We start from the raw sequence: 26,966 nt of genomic DNA on the forward strand, positions 1-26,966 counted from the left end.
GGAGGGGGAAAAGAGAGCTTTATTAATTACCATATTAATATTAATTAACTATCATATCATGAGTGTCTAAACTGTACAACAAGAAACAATCTTTATGAAAGACTTAGATTTTAGCCTGAGACAAAGTGAATGAAAGGCCACATCTGAACATCAATAGGATATGTACACAGATATCTTGGGAACTGTAGTTTAAGGGTGCAGGGAACTGTAGCTCTGTGAGGGGTAAGCAACAGTTCCTAGGATTATTTGGGGGAAGATCTGTGCTTTAAATGTATGGTGTGCATGCAGCCTTAGTGTTACTAGTGAGCCCACTATAAATTTGTACTCACACTTTTCTTGGTCACATTTCTTTCAGAAAACAGCACAAGGGCAGCTGTTTTTCCCCCATGGCTCCAGCAAAACCCAGATGTGAAGAGTGTTGCTGAGCTGTCCTTGTGACAGTCCTAAAGTCAGTCCTTTCCGTCCATCCACAAGGCAGGGTGAAGCAGCTACCTCAGGTAGTGGAAGCCCCCAAGGCTGTAACACCATGGGAGCTCCATCACCTCCACCACTGGAACTGGTGCCAATTTCCTGTGAGATCTTCCAAGATCTCACGAGATTTCACAGTGCGAGAAAGATGTTGCAAGATTTCGGCAAGATCTCACCAGAAATCAGCGCTGATGGCGGCTCGACTTCTCTGTCAGCAGCGGCGGTGGCGTGCTGCTGCTGCTGGTATAGGTGGGCAGAGCTGAGGCAAAGATGGCACAGCAGAGAAGCAGACTGGGGTGGCACATCCCACTTTGCCTCAAGCAGGAAAATGCTATGTGGCGCCCCTGCTCCCACTCTGCCCTCTGAAGTACAGTACTACTGTATTTCAAATTGGGGGGTTGGGGAAAGCCAGGTAAACATTTAAACAGATGAACGTACACTACCAGGAGCTCGAAGTGTTACTATTTTATTTTAAGCTAAATGCCTGTTTGAAGCTTACAGGGCAGGAGTGAAGAGAAAGAGGAAATACATCCAGAATAATCAGATGAGGAAAGGGAGCAAAAAGCAAATCTCACTTCTGCCAACCACCACAGCTCTGTACCAGTTCCTGTCCAGTATGTAAGTACCTTGGGTTGCGAATGTGATCCGTGCGGGAGGCATGTTTGCAACCCGCAGCGCTGCGTCTGCCGCGATTTGGCACTTCTGCGCATGCGCGTGACATCATTTTGCGATTCTGCGCATGCGCGAGTGCCGAAACCTGGAAGTAACCCATTCCAGTACTTCCGGGTTCAGCGTGGTCCGCAACCCGAAAACGTGCAACCCGCAGCGTTTGTAACCCGAGGTATGACTGTAGCCCAATGTATACAAATTAAACACTAGCATTTGCACACAACACGGAGCCAAAAACCCTGGTTTAGTTCTACAAGCCAATGATATGCACAAGTGGCAAAAGATTCAACATGTAATCATAGAAAACCCAGAAACCAGGGTTAGTGGCTTCAAATCAAGCCAACGTTTGAAGCCATGGTTTAAAGTCGGCTTGTTTTCCCACTCGCAACAAGGGAGAAGTGTAGACACCGGTACATCAATATGCACTGGTTAACTGTGGCTCCTTGTCTCACATGCCATTGTGGAAACATGCTAGAGAGCATGCATCTCAAACAGTATTGGAATGCTTGCCTTCTTGAGGGACACAGGAAGGCATTAATTATTTGAACAAGCTGAGCAGAACTGAAGGAGTTTGACCTTCCTACAGCACAGCAAAACCAGCGGTTGGAGTACATATGGATTCTGCAGTCACAACATGGAGGAGGAGGGAGCAAACCAAGACATTCCGTGCCATTCATGTCATGGCTGCAGTGCTTGATGAGGAGCAGAATCTGTCAAACCAACAAAACTGGGAACCCCAAGAAAGTGATACCCAGAAGGAAAAAAAGAGCATGGAGCAAATTCTATGCAAACACCAAAGAATTTTTACCTGGCAGTTACTACATCTTCACCAAGGATCCTAAATGTACTAGAAGTTTACTGTTGTCTTTACCTTGGAAGTCTATCCAATACAGTCTTCAGTTCCTCACAGATAAGTTTAACAAGGCCACTCTTTATGTTATTGTAGGAAACATCAATCATGAAGATATAGGCTGGCGGCTGTGGAGGCTTGTTGTTCTACAAAAAAAGAAATCAGCCACAAAAATCAGGAAAAATAAAAACCTACCAAAGATTCATAATCCACCCAGATATTTCCACAGACTCCCCTAATAATTGTTGAGCAATCATTTTGCTTATTTATTTGCACAGGTAAGTCACTGCCGTGGGATAATGTTTTTTACTGACAAAAGTTGTGTTTCAGTAAAACTGTTAAGAATTGGACAAATATTTTTTCCCCCTCACACAATATTTATACCTAGGTGTTTAACAAGTAGCTTCCCCATTTTTATTTTTCATCTTCTATTCTTTCTTTCTTTCTTTCTTTCTTTCTTTCTTTCTTTCTTTCTTTCTTTCTGTATGAAGCTTTTATTTATCCAATTTAAAAGCTTCAAAAATATATACCTTCAGATGACTGTAGCAATCAGAAAACAGAGTTCAGATTTTCAGCATTTACTGATGAACAACCCCAAGAAGACAATAGGTTAAATGCATGTAATTGCATGTATCTTGTTTTTATTTTTAAAAAAACCAAAGTTGGCAGGGAGAAAGAGACACTGGGATCAGCACATATAGGTGGCCCCCATGCACTGTGGTGCCACTGAAATATACCGGTATATCTCTCTCACACACAAACACACACAGAATTTCACCCTAAGAGACAGCTTCCCAGATGAAAAAGCAGCTTCAGAGCACTGATGAATGTGGGGAGGAGGCTCACTGGGAACATGGCAAAAAGAAAAAGGGCTAAGTCCCCGTGCACTATGGTTCTGATCTGCCTGTTATTTGTAATGGTAAAATAAGGCACATGAAATGCATGCACCCATTTAATGCAACATGTGGCTGGTCCTCAACAGGTAGTTTTTATCCTTTAACAAGTGTCATATATGTAACCAAGAGGCACAACTACAGTGGTGCCTCACAAGACGAAATTAATCCGTTCTGCGAGTCTCTTTGTCTTGCGGTTTTTTCGTCTTGCGAAGCACGGCTATTAGCGGCTTAGCGGCTATTAACGGCTTAGCGGCTATTAACGGCTTAGCGGCTTAGCGGCTATTAGCGGCTTACCGGCTTTAAGAAAAAGGAAACAAACTCGCAAGAACTCGCAAGACGTTTCGTCTTGCGAAGCAAGCCCATAAGGAAATTCGTCTTGCGGAATGACTCAAAAAACGGAAAACCCTTTCGTCTAGTGAGTTTTTCGTCTTGCGAGGCATTCGTCTTGCGGGGCACCACTGTACTGCAGAAACCTACAGATTTCTGCATGCTGCTGCTTCTCTTGTGAAGCATCATATAACACACACACACCACATTTGAATCAAATACATTGATACCTCCACTATTTATACTCAATGCTCAGCAATTTTCAGAACACTAATTACTTTAGAAATTTAAAGAATAAGCAAATACTCAAAGAAACAGACACAAATGTTTCTCAAAGGTCTTTTAAAGAAAGCCGCAGCGCCAAGGCAATTTATGAGAGTCAACTGAGATATCAGGTATCCGTTGCAATCAGTTGCAGTCTCACCTTTGCTCCAAAAACGTAAAGATGATAAACAACATACTTTCCACCCCAACCCCAGCACTGCAGACTCCTGGTTTCAGAATGTACACACAAGAGGCTCCCCTAACATTTCCATTATCAAACAAACAATCAGCCTGAGCGCTTGCACGTGTTAAGTGTTTTGTGAAAGTCACTTCCTGGCCTATAATTTACTTGTTAAAGTTCATCGAAACATTCACAGGTTAATAATGGATATGGTAAGATGGAAGTACATATCAGCAACAAAGGTGATAATGAGCGCAGGATTTTTGTCAGCATACTTAAAGGCTAGCCATAACAACCCTTATTTTCCTTTCATTCATTTCCAAGTGACTCCAAAGCAACACCCGGCAGTAAAATATGTGAACTACAGCAATGTAAGTGGAGATCTGAGGTTTTCAAAAGCTGTTCCAGTTTCTGCATTTGCAGCAGGCTGACAAACATTCTCATACCTTATGTAAATTCTATAGCAAAAGACCTTGGAGAGATTCATGACACATCACAGGTACCAACTCCCTGGGTGCCCAAGCACCCACAAAAATCCCCATGAAGGGGCCAGGCACCCAGAAATTTCGGTGCCAGGGCTATTCACACTGCATGGCACCCACAGCTCCAGGCACCCCTGGTCGCAGGGCTAAGTTGGCACTCTTGTGAGACATTTATTGAAAAAGCAGAAATTTTGCATTTACTAAATCCATTCCAAAGAATTGCAACACTACTCAACAGCTGTTATTTGTTAATGTTTTTCTAGCTGTTCATCCTCACTGTTATTCAATAAGGCAAAGAAAAATTGTGGTTTTCCTTCAATGTAGGAGGGAAATACATCATTATGCTTTTGTTGTATTCGATACACTATCCCCAAATCATGAATGTACCATTCTAGTGAAAGACTTTACAATGTGGAGCGTCAACAGTAAAAAGGGACTGTCAACAGTTAAATTAAAACCTTGTGTAAAATGAAAATAGCTTAACCCCATACAACCTGACTGAGAGGTCTGTGCAATTTTGTATGTGTACAAATAGTTGCCTTGACATGTACAGGATGTCCAGTCAGTTTAACTGAGGGACACATTCTGTAATTGCAAAAGTAAAGGGTATGGACAGAGTGCCTTTACTGAAATTAATGGAAATGCTCTTACAGTGTATGCACTGTGCACACATAACAGTTTTTGCAACAGTAAACAACTCTATGTCACACTTAAATCAGGTCAGAGTCTCATCTAGTCCAGCATTCTATTCTCACAATAGCCAAGCAGACGCCTGTGAGTACCCACATTAAAATCAATGTGAACTTATGTGACATTTAACTTTATTCGGATTTCACCTAATGCATTTAGAACTGGGTTTAATCACTGCGGGAGGCAGTGGAAGACAGGAGTGCCTGGCGTGCTCTGGTCCATGGGGTCACAAAGAGTCGGACACGACTAAACGACTAAACAACAACATAATCACCTTGACTTTGGTGCAGACTAAAACTAGAGACTATGCTTAAACCAATAAAAGACCCTCAAAGTTTTCCTATTTCCCAGGAACAGTCCCAGATTTACAGAAGCAGTCCTGGTTTCTTATTTGAACCTGGAATGTCACAGTTTTCCTTAGGACGTCCCTATTTTCTTGGAGAAATGTTGGAGGGTATACATTAAGGCTGCAGCCCTAAGGACACTTACCTAGTAGTAAGCCTCACTGATCAAAGGGCACCTAATTCCTCAACAAATAGTTAATAAGTATCTGCAGAGCTCTTTCCTCCCTCTATAATCCATGCAAGTGAGTCTCTCTCTTCTTTCTTTTCCTTCTTTCGTGTGTGTGTGTGTGTGTGTGTGTGTGTGTGTGTGTGTGTTTTACAAATGTAATGGGTTCTCCTTGATTTAGCACAAAGTTTACAAACTGTTTTCCAGGCTGAACAGACTTACCTTGCAATAATCCAAAGTAGCAATGTATTCATATGATCCTAGAGATAACTCTGGCCTTTCGTAGTGGTCTATTCTTCTGCCAATGTGATCCAGATGTTGAAAATAGAATGGAGGAACTAAAGAAAAACAAAAATAGGAAGCTGATTTCTCCCCTTTTGCTAAACACACAGATGGCTCTGGGTGTGTGCTATATCCCACTATAGTTCTGGCAGTGGCTTTTACATCATGGAAAAGCTCAAATATATTGTGGAAATTAAGAGGTAGGGTAACATCATGAAAGTGGAATAAACTACCAGGTGAATGCATAATCTGGCCCCATATAAGGCAGCTTCAAATGCAGTATGAGCTAGAAATTTGCTAATTCAGACTTTTCAACAAAGCACTTATCTTGTTTAAGTTTATAAAAGTGGATGGCAAGGAATGGAAAATAGCATTAGGTTCAACCTCCTTCTCCACTCCCCTGCCTATTACGAATATCATGATAGTTCAGGGAAGACATAGTACTACTGAACAAGAAAATGACAAAATTCTTAAAAATAAGTTGGAAACATTTTGGGTGACCGTGTGGATAAGCCCTTGCTCAGCTGTTAGGGTGCTTGTTGCTTATTTACTTCAAATATTTATGCACCCCTTTTCAACTGAATGTTCTCCAAGGCAGTTTAGAATAGATTGCAGCAATAAAACATACACCCTGGGGCCCTTGCTCCGCAAGCCAGGGACAAAGCCTGGTGTCTTTTTTCATACTTCTGCAATCCCAGGGCAGGTATAAATAGGATAAACATGAGTCTTATTTGGTGGCTCTTTTAAGACTCCCAGTGCCCTTCCTTCTCCAACGTGGAAACAAAAGTTTGCATTACAATTTTCACTCATAGTCCCCGATGCAAAACAACTCACTAGTGTCTCACTGTTGCCAGTCACCTATTCAGCAAGACTGGACAATTTTCTCTTAATCCCTCTGCTTATGAAGCGTACTTGAAGCTTTAATTACAGTGCATAAAAGGATACAGATGAAAAGGCCCTGCAAAAGTGCAAATGATTCTATTTTTACTGCAATATTAGTTTAAATAATAATTTGGTGGCTTATTGCTATGCAAATAGTAGGCATTTGTGAGAACTTCATGCTGAGTTAACAGCCCATGATGCCGACGGCCCTCTCTCTCTATTTCATTCTGCAGATTAAGGTCTGAGACAAACAAGAGTTGGCATAAGTCTTTCAAGGTTCATGTTTCAGAGTTGAAAAGATTACTGTATTAGGGAAAGCTCTCTGCTGCCACTTTGATCCAGCTGAGGAAATCCAACTAGATACAAACGTCTCGAAAGACTCATTCTGGCAAAGTCTTGGGAACCAGCCAAAAGCTCAGGAACTCGTACTTATGAGTCACATGCAACTGCACTTGGACAAATATGGCATGGCATCTTGCGTTCAAAGCAACTCCCATCACGGGAAAATTAATGGATGATTTAACCATTAACATCCTCTGTCATAAAGGGAGGCAACAACCTCAACATTTGCTCTTTTCTGGGCAGTTAAAATATGTTTCCCCCTTTGAAACACATTTTCAGCCTGCTCAGAAAATAATCTCATATAATGGCATAACCTCCTCTGCATGCCTATTCAATCTAATGAAATCGCAGACAAGACATAAATCATTACAGCAGCCATATTATTTTACAGAACTTTTCAGAACAAAGGATTCAGGTACATTTTCTCATAATCGTTTGATCATCCTTGTTGAGTGCATACATATGCATTCCCTAGGGAAAGCCAGTGAAAAGCTCAACACAGGTTTTGCTCTTAAAGTTTATTCTGCATGCCAAAATGCCTATGCCTTTCCCATTCCAGATGATTGCATCCGGGAAGGAGAATTTTCTTAATGAAAGAATTTCTAACTCGTCACAGCTTTAAGGCTAGAGAAAACAGGTTCTGTGCTCTTCCCAGTGACATCGATTTTCCTGGATCAAATGGTTAAGTAATTCCATTCTGATATCCAGGATGACACAAGGAAAGTACATAGCAAAATTAGGTCTAAAAGAGCATGAAGACCACATATAAAAATTCTGATGTACGAGTCATTCAGCAATTCAGGTTCACACGAAGTTAAGCATTTAGTATATATATATTTTAAAAACCCACCACGTAATTTTAGCAAGATGCAGATCCTTACTTTGGAATGCAACCTTGGGCTCACTTACTTTCTTAGGTATTTAAATTAATGTGACTTTCAAGTCAATGCAGATTGGCCTGAAAATGAAACAAAGTCTTCAAAAACTTTAAAAAATAAAAATAAAGACCTAAGTAGTTTCACATTTGCTTAGAAAGTGGCTTCCATTATTTCAAAATAAATAAGTACTACTTACCATCGTTCACACAGTTACAAAATCCACACTGATATCGTCTTCCACCCTCAATGAACTGCATGAAGGGGCACATATAAGCCTTGCACCTGTTGCACCGAATAGGTCCTGTTTCACCATGATTTACCACATAAAGGGGTGTCTACGGAGAATTAAAAAAAGCACTTAGCTGCAAATTAAACAAGATCACTAAACTACCAAAGCACCAATCAATTTGGAATTGTTGCTGGTTTCATATTCTTGTTTGGAGGTAGCCCTTAAACCACAGTTTCTTAGGCTGGATCTACACAGATATAAAAAAACGATTTGAAAATGCTACAAAAAGCCCCACTATAAAATATATAATGCAATTTGCCATTGAGTTCCACAGGGTCATCTGGTGTCACATTTTTATAATGCACTTGCAACATTATCATTGCAGCTGTGTAGCTGAGTCCTCAGTTTGGATCTCCTGGGAAACTGTGGTTTGAGAAACCAGGATTTCTTTGCCAAAACCTGCTGCGCAATGAGGGTATGAAAGGGAAATGGTAAAGGAGCACATGGATCATTCTCAACAAGGATTTTTATGTTAGAGCCAAGCCAGAGCGTTGATTCATCAATACATCTTCTTCACATCCTGACTGTGTGAAGAAAATGGTGTTTTCACTAATTCACAAACCATGCTTATCTTTTTCCTGTTACTTAACTGAAGCAAGTGAAAGGAAATCTAAGATCACTGCATGCCAACTCTTTACAATGGAGAAGTTTTAGATTACCAATCAAGTTTACTGAAGTATTATGTATAATTACTAGGGAACAACACAGTTAGCTAAGCACATGCGACTCAAGGTTACCTTATTTTAATGGCAGCATTAAGCACAAATCTCTCCCACTGAAACAAGTGGGATTTAAAAATGCTTAACTTTGGCTGGATCATACCTACTGTAAACAAACATTTAAGCCACTAACCCCACATAATTGTGTAGGATAAGAGTGATAATATATACTTGGAAGTAAGTTCCATTGAAATTATAGGGTCTCTTCTAAGAAATGTGCATGGCCCACACAAAATGTATGTTTTTTAAAAATTAATTTGCTCCCTTTTACTGTTGAGAATGCTTTGCCTAATTTATTTTTTGCTAGTTAACACTGTGTACAAATTTGTTATTCATTTCAATAAATATTTCTCCCAGTATTAGTTTTCAGTCTTCCCAAAAACCTCTTTGCAAAATATGATTGCATGTGTGCTAAATACTATCTCCTCTACCAAAGTTTTAAAACAGAAGAGCTTCCTTTCGCATGTTGTTGGGCTCCAACTCTCATCGGCTCCAGAGAGCATAGCCAAGATCAATAATGATGGGAATTATAGTCCAACATACAGAGAACATGTTGGCTACCCGTTTTAAAATGCTACTTCGATATGACAATTCACCAAGAATGTCACACTACAATGAAAATGTCTTCATTTTTGAAAACAAAACCTGTTACCAGTAAACCAAATTGAACAATCCAACAAAAAGCATGCTTAACATTTTGTTATTTAACAAGATACATTCCAGGGTGGGAGAAGAAGAATGGCTCTTGAAATGTTTTGATCGTCTAATGGGAATTTAGCAGTAAAACTTCTGACGGCGAAAGACGAATTTCTGGGCTTTGATACAAAATGTCAAAGAGCAATTTTTCCAGACCAATGCTACAATCCAGATTAGATAGTATATATGGATCTCTCTTTGAAGCTGAAAAAACAAGCCTCTTTTAAACTGACGAAATTTTCAGCATTGGGAGTCACACATATTATGTCTCTGAACCATTGCTCAAGGAATTAAGCATTCGTGATGGATAGCCTTCATATATTTCAGTGGCAGAATGGAAACAGAAGTTAATAAGGATATACATAAATTGAAATGAATGGAGCAGAGGTTTGCGACAGCAATATTTAGTAGCCCCCACCCCAATGTTCCAGAGAAGATTTTATGGGTGCCCAGGGGACTGCAAGCAGGGGAGGGGCATCCAATCCACCAAGTATGTCTCTTCCACCGGCATATGAACACAGATTTCACCCTGTGTCTATAATCCTACATACAATTACTTATGAACAAGCTCCACTAAACTCAGCAAGCCTTACTTCTAATTGGTATGACAGAATTGGACAGGGTTAAGTTTTTATTTTGTGCTGGATTGTGCCCAACGTGCAAATAGTTTGGTTAGAGGTGATGAGGGTTGTTTCATTAATTTCCTTATACATGCAAATATGTATTTTTCCATACATATTTTCTTGGTGGGATACTGCTTTGCAATGGACAATGAACCTCAGTGAACTTATAAAAGTGAAAAGGGAAACTGTAATAAACACATCATCTTAAAAGTGTCTCCAGAAACCAGGAGGCTCAACATACAAATAAGAATGCTCATAAAAGTCGTTGGTTAAGGTTAGGAACTTGCAGACATATTTTTTTCCTTGCCTGTATCCAATTTATTACTACAGACAGGTTTAGTAAAAGGAAAACAAATCAGCTTGGTTTTTTATCATCATATTTGGAGTGGGTTGCCCCACTTTCCTTTCTTGCTGTGTCCCTAAGGAGGCAAAATTAGCACTGTATGTTTTTAAATAGTTTTGTATTCAGTTTCTTCCTTTTTTAGATGTTGGCAGTACTAAATTAGAATACAGGCATTCAAAGGAAACACCCACACTGTCTTTCTATAGTGCAACCAGAGTGCAACCAGAGTGCAACTAGAAGCAATAGGGTTTTTTTGTGAGTGGGAGTGTCATATAATCAGAGCTGCCACAGCATTTAAACTAGGTTAAATGTGTAAATATATGCAAGCTGCTCTGCAATAAGATTAAAATGCCACTCGTTGCAGGAATTATCTAGTTACCCCCAAAATTCAGCTTTCATGTTTTTAGGAAATCACTTACTCTAGTAATGTCCTATTCATTTTAAATCTACACTCCTCAACATGAGATTGCCATCATGGTTGTTAGAAGCAATTATTTTGGTTGAGTTTTATGGTTCCTTGAAGTCATCCCCTTCTAGATTTTAAACTAAGGCTTTTTGCTTCAATATTTCCAATGACAACACAAGTAATACAAAATCAACAACCTGTAAAAAATGTTTTCTATGAATTCAGATCTATGGCCAGCAGCTTCTTTTTTGATGATTACATAGGAGATTTAAAATTAATTTTAAGCCTACAGTAACAAGGCAACAATTTTGTATGCACGATTGTCATTTTACTCATCCTAGTAAATTGATAACAATGCACACATATCTTATTGAATTGACTAAAATGCGGTAAACACATTGTACTCATACTGGGGTGGGGTGAGGAGATAAGTTCATTCTCCTATGAGAATAAAAGTGATGTGTAGATTTTGGAACACACACTTTTTAATCCACCATACTCTCTGTAGGTGGCACTGTGTACTAGGAGATATTGAGGGCCTGTGCTTATTGTTAAATCTTAAGCAACCAGTAAAATTCGTAGTGCCCCCAGAGTAAAGTAGGATACTTTTTTCCTAATCAGATTGGTAAATGCTAGGCATGTATTGCCAATTTCTCTCATATTTATACTGTATACAAATGCTCATCCTAGAACAGCTGAAGTGAATTTACAACTGATACTATTTACACAATTTTGTATCTAATTAAAATTAAAAACAAGTTATGGTCCCAGACATACTATACATTTAAAGTACATTGCTTCCACCATATAATCCCTCACAATGCTACAATTTGCAGAACCCTTCACCAATTACAGTTCCCAGGATTCTCTGAAGGAATGAGGCATATACGGCTCTGGTTAACAATTTGTGTGGCACTGTTCCTACATGTATCATATAAGAGGAAGGCCATCAAACTTGGATTTGCAGCCTCTTCTGCCTTAGAAATCTGAGGCAAATGGTGGGGACGAGAGGAAATTCTAGGCCTAATAGGCAAAATAAAAACCGGCAAATCACCAGGTCTGGATTATATTCGCCTGAAATTTCTCAACAAATTCAAATGTGAAATTGAGGCTCCTCTAACAAAAGTATGTAACTTGTCCCTAAGAGCAGCCTTCATATAGGAAGACTATAAAGTGGCCAAAGTAACACCAATTTTTAAAAAGAAATCTAGGAGGAATTATAGAAATTATAGTCTAGTTAATGTCTGTTCCAGGAAAACTGGTGGAAAGTGTTGTTAAAGATAAAATAATGAAGCATAGAAGAACAAGCCTGACTGAAGCAGAACCAGCATGGCTTCTTCAAGGGTAAGTCCAGTCTGACTAAGGTATTTTAGTTCTTTTAAAGTGTTAACAACTATATAGATAGAGGTGAACTTGTTGGCACAGCGAACTTGGACTTTCAAAGAGCTTTGAAAAAAGTACCTCACCAAAGACTCTTGAGTAGGCTTAGCAGTCATAGGATAAAGGGAAAGGTCCTTTCGTGGATCAGAAACTGGTTACTTAACAGGATGCAAAACAAAGGAATAAATGGCTAGTTCTCTCAATGAAGGAATATAGAAAGCGGAGTCCCCAAGGGTTGATATTGAGACCCATGTTTTTTAATGTATTCATAAATGATCCAGGGTTAGGAGTAAGCAGTAAGGTGTTGAGGCTTGCTGGTGATTCTAAATTGTTCAGGGCTAGTTAAACAGTAGCAGCAGTAGTAGCATATTGTGGCAAACTCCCCTTAATTTCACATATACACACAGTGGGGTCTGAACTGGCAGTGGCTGACGAGGAATAATACATTGGGATCAAAGTAGCTAGCTTGATGAAGATGTCAACTCAGTGCTCAAAGCTGTGAGAAAGGCAAATTCCATGCTAGAGATCATTAAAAGAAAAGGAACTGAAGCCACCAACTTGGATGACTAAAAGAAGTTTAGATATATTCATAGAGATAAAGACTATCAGTGGCTACTAGCCATGATGGCTATTGCTCTGGCTTCTCATTAGAGACTGTATGGTCTTGAATACCAGCTACTAGAAACTGCAGGAGGGGAGAGTACTCTTGTGCTTGACTCCTGCTTATGGGCTTCCCATAGGCATGTGTGTGGCCACTGGGAGAATAGGATCCTGAACTAGATAGGCCATTGGACTGATCCAGCAGGCTCTTATGTTCTTAGAATATGGTAGCATTGGTCAGAGTCACATCATCATACATGTGACATCGTGTGACATTTATAAATTAGATGAAGTGATTCTGGTGAAAACTGCCGTAGTGGTCAAAGATTTTCTTATTGTATGCTGCAACTTAATAATGTGTGAATGCTGTTAAGACAAAGATGAACCCATCTTAAGAACAGCCAACACTAATTTTCCTCACATCCATTATTTGAGGTAAGAAGTAACGGAGGCATGCCTGGGCGGTCAACATGTTCACAGATGTCAAGTGATAATATCACTTTCTATGTCACCGGCATAGCATGAAATAAAAAAGGCAAATAAAACCCTTTTACGTTAAATCCACAGAACAAAGCCAAGGGAACCAAGACAACATTGGCCAATGCATGAAACTGAAGGTTTATTACCACATTCCATTGCCAAAGACACCATTTTAATTGGGATTGTGGCATCTATAGAATTGGCGCCATAAGCCAGATGTGAGTGACCTTCAGTTTTTTTTTTTTATGGATATGTAATTATGTAAAAGTTTTCATTTTTGAAGATCCATGCAACTAAAACCTTCAAAATCATCTGGATCTAGCTGTTTTTAGATAGTGGGATGAGACAATGCATTGAACCAACAATTGGTTGTAGTATGACACAGCAGGGAATACATGTATTAAAGTCATTAACAATATTCTAGTATTACAACTTTTCTTTAAGCAGATATTGTACAATGCATGATTAACAAATACAAAGTCCATTTTCAAAAAAGAATTAAAACAGGCCAAGTCCTCTGCTTTCTACAATATCTTATATGTGTACATCTTCACGTTTTTATTTTTGTAATTCTGTGTAGTTCTCTCTCTCTCTCTCTCTCTCTCTCTCTCTCTCTCTCTCTCTCTCTCTCTCACACACACACACACACACACACACACACACTTACAAATGTATGATGTGCTTGGTATTGACAGCAGAGTAGAATACCACAAATTCTAGTGATTGTGGAGTCCAAGGGGAGAGTGCCTGAATTAACAAGACAAAGTACATGCAGCTACTTCTCAGCTTTGAAGTGCTGAACTGTTATTTGGATGATAGGCCACGCTGTTTATCAAGGGAAGGTCAGTAGTCAGGATTAACCAGTGATGGAAGCAGAAACATGAAATGGAATGCGCGATGATAATCAAGAAACTGTACTTAGACAACATGTCTCCAAAATGTCAGTGAACAGAAGCAATCAGAATGCAGAAACCGAAAGGAAAGAAATTTAACAAAGCTTGTATGCAGAACTGATGGGTAATTGCTACTTTAATAAGAGAGTTATAGTTTTAACTTTGTTATCAGAAGGTCATGGCAACAATTTACAGCGAAGACTCTGCTTCCATACCAAGCATTTGCCTTCCATGGCTTTCACTCAGGGCTGAACTGATGTGGTTGGATTACTGACATTTGCAGCCGTCCATGTAGAACTAACAGAATACCATGTATCTGTGATTTTGTACAAACCATTACACAAGGGTTCTGAGAAAATTTGCAAGGAAGTTTCTAATTTCTGCTCCAAGCACCTTCACTGTTTGTTTCCCACTGGCATAAAGGATATTTTCTGTTAACTAAAAGCTTATTCTGTTTCCTTCATTCTTTGCATCCATTCAAGCCTGTCCAGCAAAAGAGCCCAATATTAATTTGGTTTTCTTGATGCTTTAAACCCATTCATGAAATAACTCCTATGCCTATAATGGGACATACATGCAGTAAGGCTAACTAATTACACATACCTCAAATTGCTAACTTTAGTTTTCAAAAACAGATGTCTTGTAGAAAAAATATAGTAAAATATTATCAGAAATTTATAAGATATAACAAAAACTTATCTGTATAAATCTGGGCCTCTCAGAGGTCAGTAGTGCGCCCTCTGAGGTCTGGGCCATAGTCAGCTGCCTAGTTGGCCTAATTATAGCAACAGCCCTGCATAGATGGTCTCCAAAATAGTATTTTCATACTGAAAGTGGGGTTCGTAGATTCAAAATTCTGTTCTATCATATAACAAACTCATTCTCTCTTCTCCCATTAGGAAAACAGGATTAGTGACTAGATATACAGGAAAGTGTCTGAGAAGAGGAAGTGTTGATCACTTTGCAGATCTAAAGTGTCAACTCCCTATTTTATCATAAATAAATCAAAATTAAGAAGCAGAAGCCTATGCAGAGAAGTCAGGACTGGTGAATTATGTTCAACATTAACCAGTGGGAAGGAGAGAATCATTTGGGCCTGAATAAAAACAACAGCAGCAACCCAGACAATTTCCAGTTCCATGGAAATTAATCTTTAAATGAAACATCACCCTCAAAATGCTGAGAAGTAGGGCGTTTCAAATAGAAATGTGCTTATGTAAAGTCAGTTAAGGAGATATTTCCTTTGCACATGTAAACTCCATAAAACTTTGTATGACTCCTTGAAAACCAGTGCCTTAAATCTTCCTCCGATTCAGCTTTATAAAATGTGCAAGGTCCCTCAAGGCTTGAAGCAGGGTTTACACTCTTTAATTTATGACTGCTCTTATGATCCATTTTGGCAGCAAAAGAGCGGAACACAGTTTCCATTTCAGAATATGGACTCGTCCATACGTCTCCTTGTCCTTTGCCTAGAAAGCATGGATCTAAGTGGTTTTCTGCTTGTCTTGCTTCCTAGGCACAGGTCCAAGAGATTTTGTGTTAGCCACACAGCTTTCCCCTGGAAAATATGCTGTTTACCACTGAATTGGAACAAATAGCAATCCTCAGAAAACCTGACTGCCGTATGTTCCAATCCAGACGCAAACTGCGGGTTTTCCTGGGGAAAAGGGGTAGGGCAAATGGAGGTGCAGACGAGCCCATTAAAATAAAGGACAAAAAAACCAACACCACATTGCCATATAATTGCACAAGGCCTGTTCTGTTCTTGCTGAGTGGGAAGCAAGACCTTTTGCCAACTAACTATCCCCGGGTGCAGAATTGCAATTGCTACCTTTAGGTTAGTTTTGAAGGGTGACACGTTGACACTTGGACATTCAATGAGTCCTTTAATAGAACTGTACAGCTGAATTGAAACACTTCATACACATTTGATGCAGCCAGGGGTGGGGCAGAGCTGTCCTCCTGTCACTGGTGGTGTCTGCAACTTACCAGGATAGGGTGGAGCAGCGGTGAGGTGCTTAACTCCCCCACTTTAGTGGCTAGGTTAGGGAATGTAGAGGAGGTTGCACAGCAGACAGTTCTGTTGTCCAACACCTCACTGCCACTCTGTGCCCCCAGCATCCACTGCCTAATATGACTAGCTCATTCTGCCCAATGGTAAAGCCTGTCCTTGTGACTAAGACCACAGCCCTTACCTATGCATTTTACCCCAAAGAGAGCTAAAACCTGGCCTGCATGCTTTTACTTTCTTTAGATTCAGACATGAAACAAGATCTTGACCAGCTCAAAGATAACAGAACCAGGATTTCCAAAGTGCTATTTAGTTCAGCACTCAGATGCAAGGCGTTCCAACCATCAATTGACCTAGGCAATTCAGATGAGCCACAGTGCACTAGAAACAGAGAGCAGGTGCACTGTAGAAAGTCCTGGCACACGAAAATGAAAAAGAACAACCACCACAAAATAAACACTGAGGTTTGTCGCTAATATGATCAACTTTCCACCACAAAATTTCCTTCCTGTTGCAAGTTTAGCAGCTCTATATATGAGCAAAGACCATCGAGTGAAGGTCTGTACACACAACGAGGGAGACGATGTTTGTCCACAGACAGTTTTTCCGGGTCAGGTGGCCAGCATGACTAAGCCGCTTCTGGAGAACCAGAGCAGCGCATGGAAACGCCGTTTACCTTCCCGATGGAGAGGTACCTATTTATCTACTTGCACTTTGACGTGCTTCCGAACTGCTAGATTGGCAGGAGCTGGGACCAAGTAAAGGGAGCTCACCCCGTTGCGGGGATTCGAACCGCCAGCCTTCTGATCGGCAAGCCCTAGGCTCAGTGGTTTAGACCACAGCACCACTAGCATCGTAGTAATAATAATAATAATAATAATAATAATAATAATAATAATGGCAGCAACTGCTTCCTCCACCACATCCTGACTCATCCTGGTCCACATACTGGATGAAACTTTTAACTGAAGTCTACATCTATGGAGTCAAACTTGTGCAGGTTGAGTCTAGATTCTTACCACTCAAAGTACATCCAAAGCATAAACATATTTCTGTGACCCATTGCAAAAGAAAACAGTATTTGGTGCAATTCCATGCCACTCATATTCTGCCTCTATCAAGCAATTTCTAGATGAACTTGGAAATAAAAAAATAAAAGATGGCAGCAGCTTTCTTCTTAGTTCTGATTCTGCAATCACACAAAATGATTTCTCCATTATCAAAAGAGAGAAAAAAGGGGTCCTCTTTGGAAAACTCAGATAGGCAATCCCCCATGTTTTCAAAGAAACCTATGAAAATACAGTGTCTGAAAAACAGACAAACTACAGCCAAGAGTCTTGATTCTCTGTAATCTGAAAGGTCTGGACTACTAAATGCTAATAGGTATGGGAGTAAAGGTCAGAATAGGAATGGAAAAGCCTACAAAATGGGGTGCCTTCAAAGATCACTGCACTGTTCAGACCAGCCTCAGCTACAGAACACTATGTCTCTTCAAACTCTGGTATTACCGTATTTTTCGCTCTATAACACGCACCCGACCATAACATGCATGTAGTTTTTAGAGGAGAAAAATCCGTAGGCATGCCACCCGTAGGCATTTCCTCCATAACACGCACAGACATTTCCCCTTACTTTCTAGGAGGAAAAAAGTGAGTGTTATGGTGCAAAAAAGACGGTATGTTAGTGAAACCTGCAGTATGTAACAGGTACTGGGGGTTATGACAATTTACACTATGAATCACTTAAGTTCCAAGACCTTCTCTTATTCTATTTACTTCCTCCTTTTGAAATTTCATCCTCTGTTAGAGAAATCTTACACAAATAATGAAATCTAATCTATAGGAATATATTTATGTTACTTATATGTAATCCACACCCTAAATGTCCCAGGTGGTACACATAATAAACATGAAAACCAATAACAATATCCACTTAACTTTCAACTTACCAGTCTCTCCTGCCAAAGTACATTTTACCAATTGTAATAAGATCACAAGGGGGGGGGGGGAGGGAATCATTTGCTAGCAATCCAAGCTCTTTTTAGACATTTTAAACAAACATACATATATTATCTGGAATTGGAATAAGATTTTTGAATTTGTAGAATGTTACCTCTAGCCAAGATAATATTAGTGGCAAGTAACATAAAATGTTAAACAAAGATCATCTGGTTTATCCAGGCTTGGCAAATAGTCATACATCTCCAAAACAAACTTGCAGAACGCCTGGCCTAGCATGATAGCTGCTGGCTTTTATTTTTATAGTCTGTTGCTAAAGCAGTGGTCGGCTAAAAATATATTCTGTCAAACAATGATATCGTATTCTCAAAGAAATACCCTATAAATACCCCTGATAGGTCATCCCTTTTGGAGCGAGGAAAACGAAAAGAAATTCTGTTGATGAATATAGAAGGAATCTGTATAGACAAGGTTCTGAAATACAGAACTACAGACAGCAATATAGTTATAAGTGTTTGAGTAGAAATTATTTCTTCAAAGAATTCTTCACACCCAACACATCCTTGTACACCCAAAATTGGATCCATAAGATGGTTGCCACAATCCAATGCTGTTGTTTTTTGTATGGAGTTCTGATAAACATGGAGAGCTGTAATGTTTATTTCAGTTGAACCCCAAATCACTTTATTTGAAATGAACAGAACAGCCTGCATCCACAAGTGTTCTGTGTGGACGTCTGTATCTAAACATTCATCAATACATCATTCCATTAAAAAAAAAACTTTTAAAATTTGTGTGTGAAGAGCCAAGGAATTAAAGATCAAAGTCTCTTAATGGTTCACATGTGGAAAATTCATGTATATGGACTATATAGAAAACTGATAGCATCTGAAACAGTTCTTCACACTTGCCAAACCCCTCAGGTTAAAGAACAGAAGTAGATGCTTTTAATCTTCTCTTGTGGTTTGTAAATGAGAAAAGGAGGGAACCCAAGGATCATTCACATAGCAGGAAACCATAATTTCGTCAAGAAGTCCAAACTTAGGAAACTGAGGTTTATATTTAAATCAGGTTTCCCCAACATGGTGCCCTCCAGATGTTGTTGGACTACAACCATCATAAGCTACAGTCAACATGACCAGTGGTTAGAGATAAAAACTATGGTTTAGCAAGAACAAGTCAGGATAAAACTGTCCATGTAGCTTCGTTCATGCAATTATAAAGTATTCTCCCTATTATATCTAAACCTTAAGGCCATAGAATCTTTCTTTAGTTTTTTATTTTCTCTTCTTCCTTCTGACTTTGTTCTCTTATAGACTAAGTAGTTGTTTTATCTTAGTATATTATAAAAAGATACATTGTAATGGGTATGCATTTTTTTATATCTTTGAATAAGTATAAATAAATAAGACCCTGAACACTATGTGCCTGCATGTTAAAGTTCAAAGATGGCTCTCCTTGACAATTGCATCTCAATACATTTATCGTGATAATAGGTTACGAGAATTCAACAGATCCTCCTTGATGATACCATGAACTTAAAATTTGTAAAACAAGAGGCCCAGTTTCATAGATACTTTCTCCACACAGATTGTTCTTTCTTGTCAAAGGATGATCATTCCCCCAGACCAAGGGTCAATCCCAGCTGAATTCAAAGCCACTGAAAACCTTAACTTGTGAACAAAAACATTTCCTCTCAGAGCTTCAGTTTTATTCTTTTACCTCATTTGATGGAACATTGGCAAACGGTTTGATGACAGCAGCTAACGGAATTTGAGCCTGTTTCGCCAGATCTGAAGATGAAGGAAAGCAGTATGTGGTACATCGAATGAAGCGAGGGCTGGCATTACCTAGGACATTCAAAACAATGGCAATATTTGATGAAGTTAAAAAAATAAAAATAAGCATGTTTAGGGCTAATTAAAAGCAACTTATAATTCTTATAATGAGACAGAAGTTCATCGCATAACATTTTTGAGCAGGAAAAGGAGAGGTTGCAGGGTGGGAAAGTTTCTCAAAACTGCTTCCTCAACTTTTTCCACCAATGCCACTCGTTTTGTGGTCTGAGCTGTAATAACTGCACTCCATGCTCTCTGGCTGATGTTTTAAATCCACAAGTTTCCAGAGTGAGAGCAGGAAGCATTATGGTCACTTGGCCTTGGCTTCATGCCAAAGCCACGTCATCACTTTGTGTTGTCAGGAAGCCAAATCAGAGAGGGTGGCAATGCATGCTGCTCTCTCTGGAAAACTTGTGGATCAAAAGATGTGTGCAGTCACGGCTACTGGCAAGTTTGCACCACAGTATTCCATCAATAACCTTCAGAACTTCACATCTCACAATAAATATAGAAATTTAGGCTTAGCACTACTTAAATACAACATCTTGCTCCTTCCACTGAACTCCTTAGTAATTTCTTATAAACCTTTTGATTTTGATTACGTTCTATGAAAAAGAAAATCAGGATTGGTTACAATTTAACAACTCAAAGCATTGTCAGTTTAATGATCAAACAGTAAACACAACAATATCATCAAATTCCAGTAATATTTTAAAATCCCAGTCAATCCTAAGCAAAGAACCAAGACAAACCCAGTCACTAAAAGTGATTTCAAGCAAAAAGGCTTATACAGCACCCCCCCCCCCATACGTGCATCCCACTAATGCATGACCGCCTTTACATGTATTAAATACATAAATAGATTGGCCTCCCCTTGCTCGGGGCTGCTACCCAAACAAGGGAGTGCAGCCTTCAATCAACCAGTGGCATGGGGCAGGAGGCATCTTCTCCCCCCTCCACTACATCTTTTCACCACCATCCTGATGCCAGTATTGCTGGGCACCCTTCTCACTCCTTGCCCTCTGTGGCCAGCCACTTCAGCCATGTATTCGCGGCAGACAGGCAGGCAGGCAGGCAGGCAGGCAGGCTCAAAATAGGCCAGGCAGTGGCCCCAAGTGATTTCCAGGGTGAGCCCCCCACTCTCTCTTTCCTTCCCACATACCCCTTGTATTAAAGTGGGGTGCTCCCCACTTTACAATATGTTACTTATGCATAGAGGGGCCTGGAACGTAACCTTCACATAAGTGGGGGGCTGTCTGTAGTCAGACGATGCTTAAAGTCAGCCTTGTCAAGGAAAATGAATTCCACCATTGTGACCATTCACCAAGAACCCATTTCTATGTATTGTTGCCCTGTCCACTTGACAAACAGAGGCAACCCGCCAAAATATCTTCCTGGCCAATTTAGAAAGGCATCATAGAAATTAAACATGAACATTCCTGTCAAAAGAGAAAGAGAAAGAGAAAGAGAGAGGGAGAGGGAGAGGGAGAGGGAGAGGGAGAGGGAGAGGGAGAGGGAGAGAGGAAATTCAACTTCACATAGGAAATGAAGCCAAAGATGGTTTCCTATTTACCTTGATCTTGGATCACACAATCTGTAGTAACTAGAGGAGGGACTTGACCCCTGATGTTGGTAGCATAGATTTGACCTCCCCTGGACACTTTGTCATTTTCGATAACCTGGATCTTATGGATAAAATGTTTAAAATTGTTAGAAATGTGAGCTTTATAGTGGTTCAAGAATAAGGGCTTCTGCGTATACAGGTCAATTTCTATGTCCAGCATTTATGGACATAGATGAGGAACCTTTGGCCCTCCAGGTGTTGCTGAACTAACTCCCATAATCTCTGGCTATTGGTCATGCTTGCTACGATTGATAGGAGATGTAGTTCAGGAACATCTGAAGGGTAAGCAGTTCCCTGCTTCTGATATGAGAGATAGGAATCCCAGGAGCCACACCCCTGTCTACTTAAATATCTTGGAGGTGCTTTGCTCAGAGCTCCACACTTCTCAAGAGATTTGAGGATGAACCGGAACTCTGTGCGTGGACCAAAACTGTGAAAAACTATACACAATTAAACTTGTTCGGAATGGTAACAGAATGTGCCTTAACTGGATTCTCCCTCGGATTTTGCAGTTCGGTTCTTCTGGAATGATTTATAGATCAAAACTTGGAGTGAAAGGATTCAGCTGCATTCCAGAGGAGTGCCTCAGAATTTTTCCAGGAGGAAACTGAATGGGTAAAACTAAAATAACTATTGTTTTGTTTTCCTCCTATTTGAGAAATAGTGCTATGGTCTCAATTACACTATTTCATCATTTCATCAAACCGTTTGCAAATTAAAAAATGGGGTGGGGGATATGCACCAGATTGTAGATTATAAACTGTCTCAATTAGAAATGATCACGTGGATCCTTTCTGAAACAGACTTTGATCTGCAACAATTTTGTTATTTGTTAAAGTGTCTAAAGACTTCATTGTTCTTTGGAGCAACCTACATTTCTGGGTTTTTACTGAGCCCTTTTCATTTACAGAGGTAAAATATAAATTATTTATGGACATTTGGTCACTTTATACTGCTAAAATCCCTTGAAAAACATACAACTTGAACTTGAACCTTAGCCTGAGGAACTGGCTGAGCCACGAAAAGCTTCACATTTCAAAGTTACATCTTTAAGCGCTAGATTAACCACAGTGGAAAGTATCCAACAAAATGCTTTCATTTTGTTGGAAGGATGCTTGTGCAATAGAACTTCTCTTCCCTCTCATTTCCCTCTGCCCACTCCCCTCAAACTCCAGAAGGTTGTAGGAATCCCAGAACCAATTTCAAGGGCGCATGGGCAGAGGAGAGGGAGGGGAACTTCATTTCACAGCCCAAAGTCCTAGAGCTAGCAGAAGCACTTCATTGGATACCCCCCAATATTCTGTTATGCCTTACTACAATGTGGAATTGCTTGAAAACTCCCCATTTCCCCTCTCATGCTGTTGTTTTAGCCACATTTCCTACAATTAAATCTTACTCACCGGGCTTGGAATGGAATCAGGATCTAGTTTCTTCTGCTGTGGTCCAGCCAATTGTGCTGGACCTGATTGGAGCCCCCCTGGATAAGACAACTGTGCACCTGCCATTGGAGGACCAAAATTTCCTGGAAAATTAATAAAATAAGACAATCAGCCAAATTAAAGTTTTGGGGGGAGGGTGTTGTTTAATATATCCTGTCAGAAGTCTTGCTTCCTAAGTGATACTTGTCCAAGTTCTTTTTATTGAAGGAGTCTTTTACTGGCCAGTTCCACACTGCCAGTTTGAAATTTCTACTCCAAACAAAGCCTATTCATTGTCTTCTTTATATAAATGGAGTACACATATGAACAGGGGCCCAGCAGGAGAGTTTCAGGGGGCCAGATGTAAAAGAGAGAGGAGACGCTGCTTTGACTTTCAGATCAAACACTTTCCACCATTGCTGTGTTGAGAATACTAGCTAACAGACCTTGTTTAAGCTCACATGCAATTGTTGCTGCAGCAGTGAGATTACAGTGGTACCTCGGGTTAAGTACTTAATTCGTTCTGGAGGTCCGTTCTTAACCTGAAACTGTTCTTAACCTGAAGCACCACTTTAGCTAATGGGGCCTCCTGCTGCAGATGCACCGCCGGAGCACGACTTCTGTTCTCATCCTGAAGCAAAGTTCTTAACCCGAGGTACTATTTCTGGGTTAGAAAAGCCTGTAACCTGAAGCGTATGTAACCTGAAGCGTCTGTAACCCAAGGTACCACTGTACAGTTGGATGTCAAACTGGACATGCTGCGCTGGCTTTTTTTTAAGGGCAAACTTAATTCCAACCTATAAATACACAACCCTATTGTGCTGTATTACATTTTCATATTATCATTCCTCAAAGGAACTCAAGCTGCCCACATGGTTCACCACCACCCAATACATCTTCACAATAACCCTCTGAGGTAGAGTTTGGCTGCAAAATTATAGCTGAACAGGGATTTGAACCTGAGGTCACCTTAGTCTTAGTCTGACACTCAGCCACTACAATGGCTCTCATTGCTATTTTGATATTGTGGATGCTGGATTCTTCGTGTGTACTATTTAGTATAACATATGCAGCCTATTAGCCTTGGGCAGTATTATGCCCCACGCAGGAGCATTTCGGCTGGTCAGAGCCTAGCATTCTCTTCACACTTCTTCCTGTTTCTTTCTAGGAATTATGTTCTAAAGGAAGAAAGAAAAAAGGTTCATGTGTTCGTATTGAATTCATTTGCTATTTCTGCCCAAGCAGTTGTGTGCTATCAGCTTTTAGCTTCTTCTTCAAACCTGCCCTGGTTAACTATTGGAATAAGCCGCAAGACACAAAAGAACAAACAGGTGTTTGTTATTAATCAAGGCCACATTTACGTGGCAGAGAAAAATCTCCCTATACAGGGATGTCTTGTTCTTGCACAAAGATCAAAAATAGAACTAGCAATACACACAGAGCTTTGAAAACTTGGCAAGCGATTTTGGTCTAGGATTCCTGCAATGTTGCAAAGTGGTTCAAGGTAGAACACGACCATAGCAACCTCACAAGCCACAGGGGCAACCTACATGTTACACACAGTTCCATGAAATTTGACCCTACCTTTTCTGTCTTAAAAGGAAAGGGAAAAAAGCCATCACTGAAGAATAGAATTAGGAGTGGAGAAAGAACAGAGAGGGAGGGACTACTTAAGTGCATTCCTGCTTGCAATTTTCCTCTCAAAAATGTCCCTCTCCAATTTGCTCCACAGACACGTGTGGTCAAAAAAGCTGCCTTCAGAAGGTGAAGTTTGGAATTTAATGTTGAAGTGCAGGAAAACTGCACTTAGGACACTTCCAGGGTGCTCACCACTCATCCTTTATTCAGTTCCTAATCCAACTGAAGCAACACTTTGGGCACTTCCAGATACCCTGTTTGCTGAGCATTTGTTCCGATCTGCTTGCAAGGAGGTTAGACGACATTACATCAAAGCAAGCACAGCCCCACACTTTCCATTGCATTGCCCCCATCTCTTTCCTTCTTGCAAAAGTCTGATCTTCTGAGGAATTGGGTTTTTTGCACAAGAACTCCAACCGTGCAACCTGAATTTGCCAGTATGCAATTGAATCCCACCTGAAAATAGTGGCAAATCATGCTTCTAGTTCCTTCTCTCTCCACTCCCATCCCTCTGAATTCAAAGCAGATGTTGCAACCTGGCAGTCTTATGTAAACTAGGTAGCTGCACTTACCATACTGGGGAGGAAACCCAGGGCCTGTGGGCTGGCTTGTGAGTTGTGGTGGCAAATTGGTGTTCGGTGGGTTTGAGCCAGGGATCCCCTCCTGTCTGGCCATTGAAGGTGGAGCGCAGTGACTGGTCAAATTACTTGCTGGTGAAGAAATCTGAGGACCAGACGACAAGGCCATTTGATGTGGTCGAGGTGGTGGAGCTTGCAAAGGTGGTGGGAGGCCGGAAGGCATGCAAGGAGGTGTGTTTGGGGCGTTACCAGGACCTGAACAAGAGTGTTATCATTATGCATTCATTCGAAAAACTCTTTAGGATAATAATCACAGTGGAATGCAGGTATGTCTTAAGACACCTGCTGTTGTAGATCTTTACATTCATTTTAAATGGAATTCAATAATATAAATGATATTCATATCAAACCGATTGCTCTTCTCTAAAATCTTAACATTCCAACATAATTATAGAAATAACTTTAAATATTAGAAATATTAACTTTAAATATTCACTGTTAATACTTTCACAACTGAATCTGTTCTATACCAAAAACAAGTCTTCATTTGGGTGCTTAAATCGTATGAGAACAATGGATTGTGAAGGCTGCAAATGTATCAAGCATCTATTTTACTGCCAGTACAAAGTATATTGTAAACTGTTTGGCATTTTGTTAAAATAGTTTAAGGAGGAGTTTCTCCTCCCCTCCTTTAAAACAGGAACAGTTTATTATTGGGACCAATTTATTTGCTGGATCCTATATATGTCCTATATATATATCCTATATATGTCCACCTGAACACTTCAATCTGTGGAACTGGCACTGTTATGGGTGCCATGCAATAAACATTGTAATACATATTGGAAGAAATCCATATTTTAGTGCATCTATTGACATCAGACAGGCACCTTTGCTGTATTATTTTTGGTGCTTGGTTAAAACATTTTTGCTTAGGCAAACCTATCCCATCATGTAACAATTACCTGTAGCTCTTTTCGGCTACTGTTGATTTTAATAATTTTGGAATGCTTTTAAATAGTTGGTTTTATTGAGAATTTTACTGCTTTCTTTTATCTTTTTGTAAACTGCTTGACAGGTTTTCTCACAATCAAGTAGTATATAATTTTTGCTAGATAATTTCTTTTAAAAACAGTTGTGTGAAAGGTGAATTATATATGCACTCATGCTGGAGCCTATGATTCCTTTGAATATACAAGAACCACCAGGAGCTCCCTAATATCAAAGGTTTTTCCATCCCATTCAAAAAAGAGAGCAAATATAAATACATGAGTTGAATTATGCTCTTTGTGGAAATAAATAGAAAAGCCTGACCCATGAGTGCACTGTGGCTTGTATAATATTCAGGGGAACCTCTGGACTGGGGTGTGTTTATGTGAATCTTTGACCTGCCAAAGCATCAAATTTGGCCCATGAGGTCATTATTTAAAAACCACACCCACCTGCAAATCAACTCACATCATTTCTATGTGGGGCGATATCAGCTGATCGGTAGGGCGGGATATGAGTATGGCAGCTCCCCTGCTGGGAACTAGTCTATGCAGGATTTAACCACCACTCATCAGCTGATATCCTGCTAAGTTTTCCCGTGTGTGGCAGTTCGCTTCCTGCTCGATTTGGCCATGCACACATGTTCCCTTGCTGGGGACAAAGGGCAGTGCAGGGTTGTTTGAAAGTGCCTATTGCTTTGTGCTGCATTTTGAAGACTCAACAGTCAGGGCTTCAAAGTGCAACATCACCTGACATCAAAT

At 40.1% G+C, this 26,966-nt stretch overlaps 1 protein-coding gene across 3 annotated transcripts in view; it reads right to left on the reverse strand.

Annotated features, from left to right (window-relative positions):
• Positions 1–26,966, reverse strand: part of SEC24D (SEC24 homolog D, COPII component) — a 59,458-nt gene that overhangs the window by 22,273 nt on the left and 10,219 nt on the right. For all 3 annotated transcript variants that reach the window (XM_028743003.2, XM_028743005.2, XM_028743004.2), the window contains exons 5-11: positions 25,210–25,470; positions 22,982–23,103; positions 21,531–21,642; positions 19,842–19,969; positions 7,918–8,056; positions 5,560–5,675; positions 2,009–2,133 (exon numbers count right to left, since the gene is read on the reverse strand). In XM_028743003.2, the coding sequence (XP_028598836.2) occupies positions 2,009–2,133; positions 5,560–5,675; positions 7,918–8,056; positions 19,842–19,969; positions 21,531–21,642; positions 22,982–23,103; positions 25,210–25,470 (1,003 nt within the window). The remainder of the gene's footprint in view (positions 1–2,008; positions 2,134–5,559; positions 5,676–7,917; positions 8,057–19,841; positions 19,970–21,530; positions 21,643–22,981; positions 23,104–25,209; positions 25,471–26,966) is intronic.

Source organism: Podarcis muralis, chromosome 9 (assembly GCF_964188315.1).
Source record: "Podarcis muralis chromosome 9, rPodMur119.hap1.1, whole genome shotgun sequence".
NCBI classification, from domain to species: Eukaryota; Metazoa; Chordata; class Lepidosauria; order Squamata; family Lacertidae; genus Podarcis; species Podarcis muralis.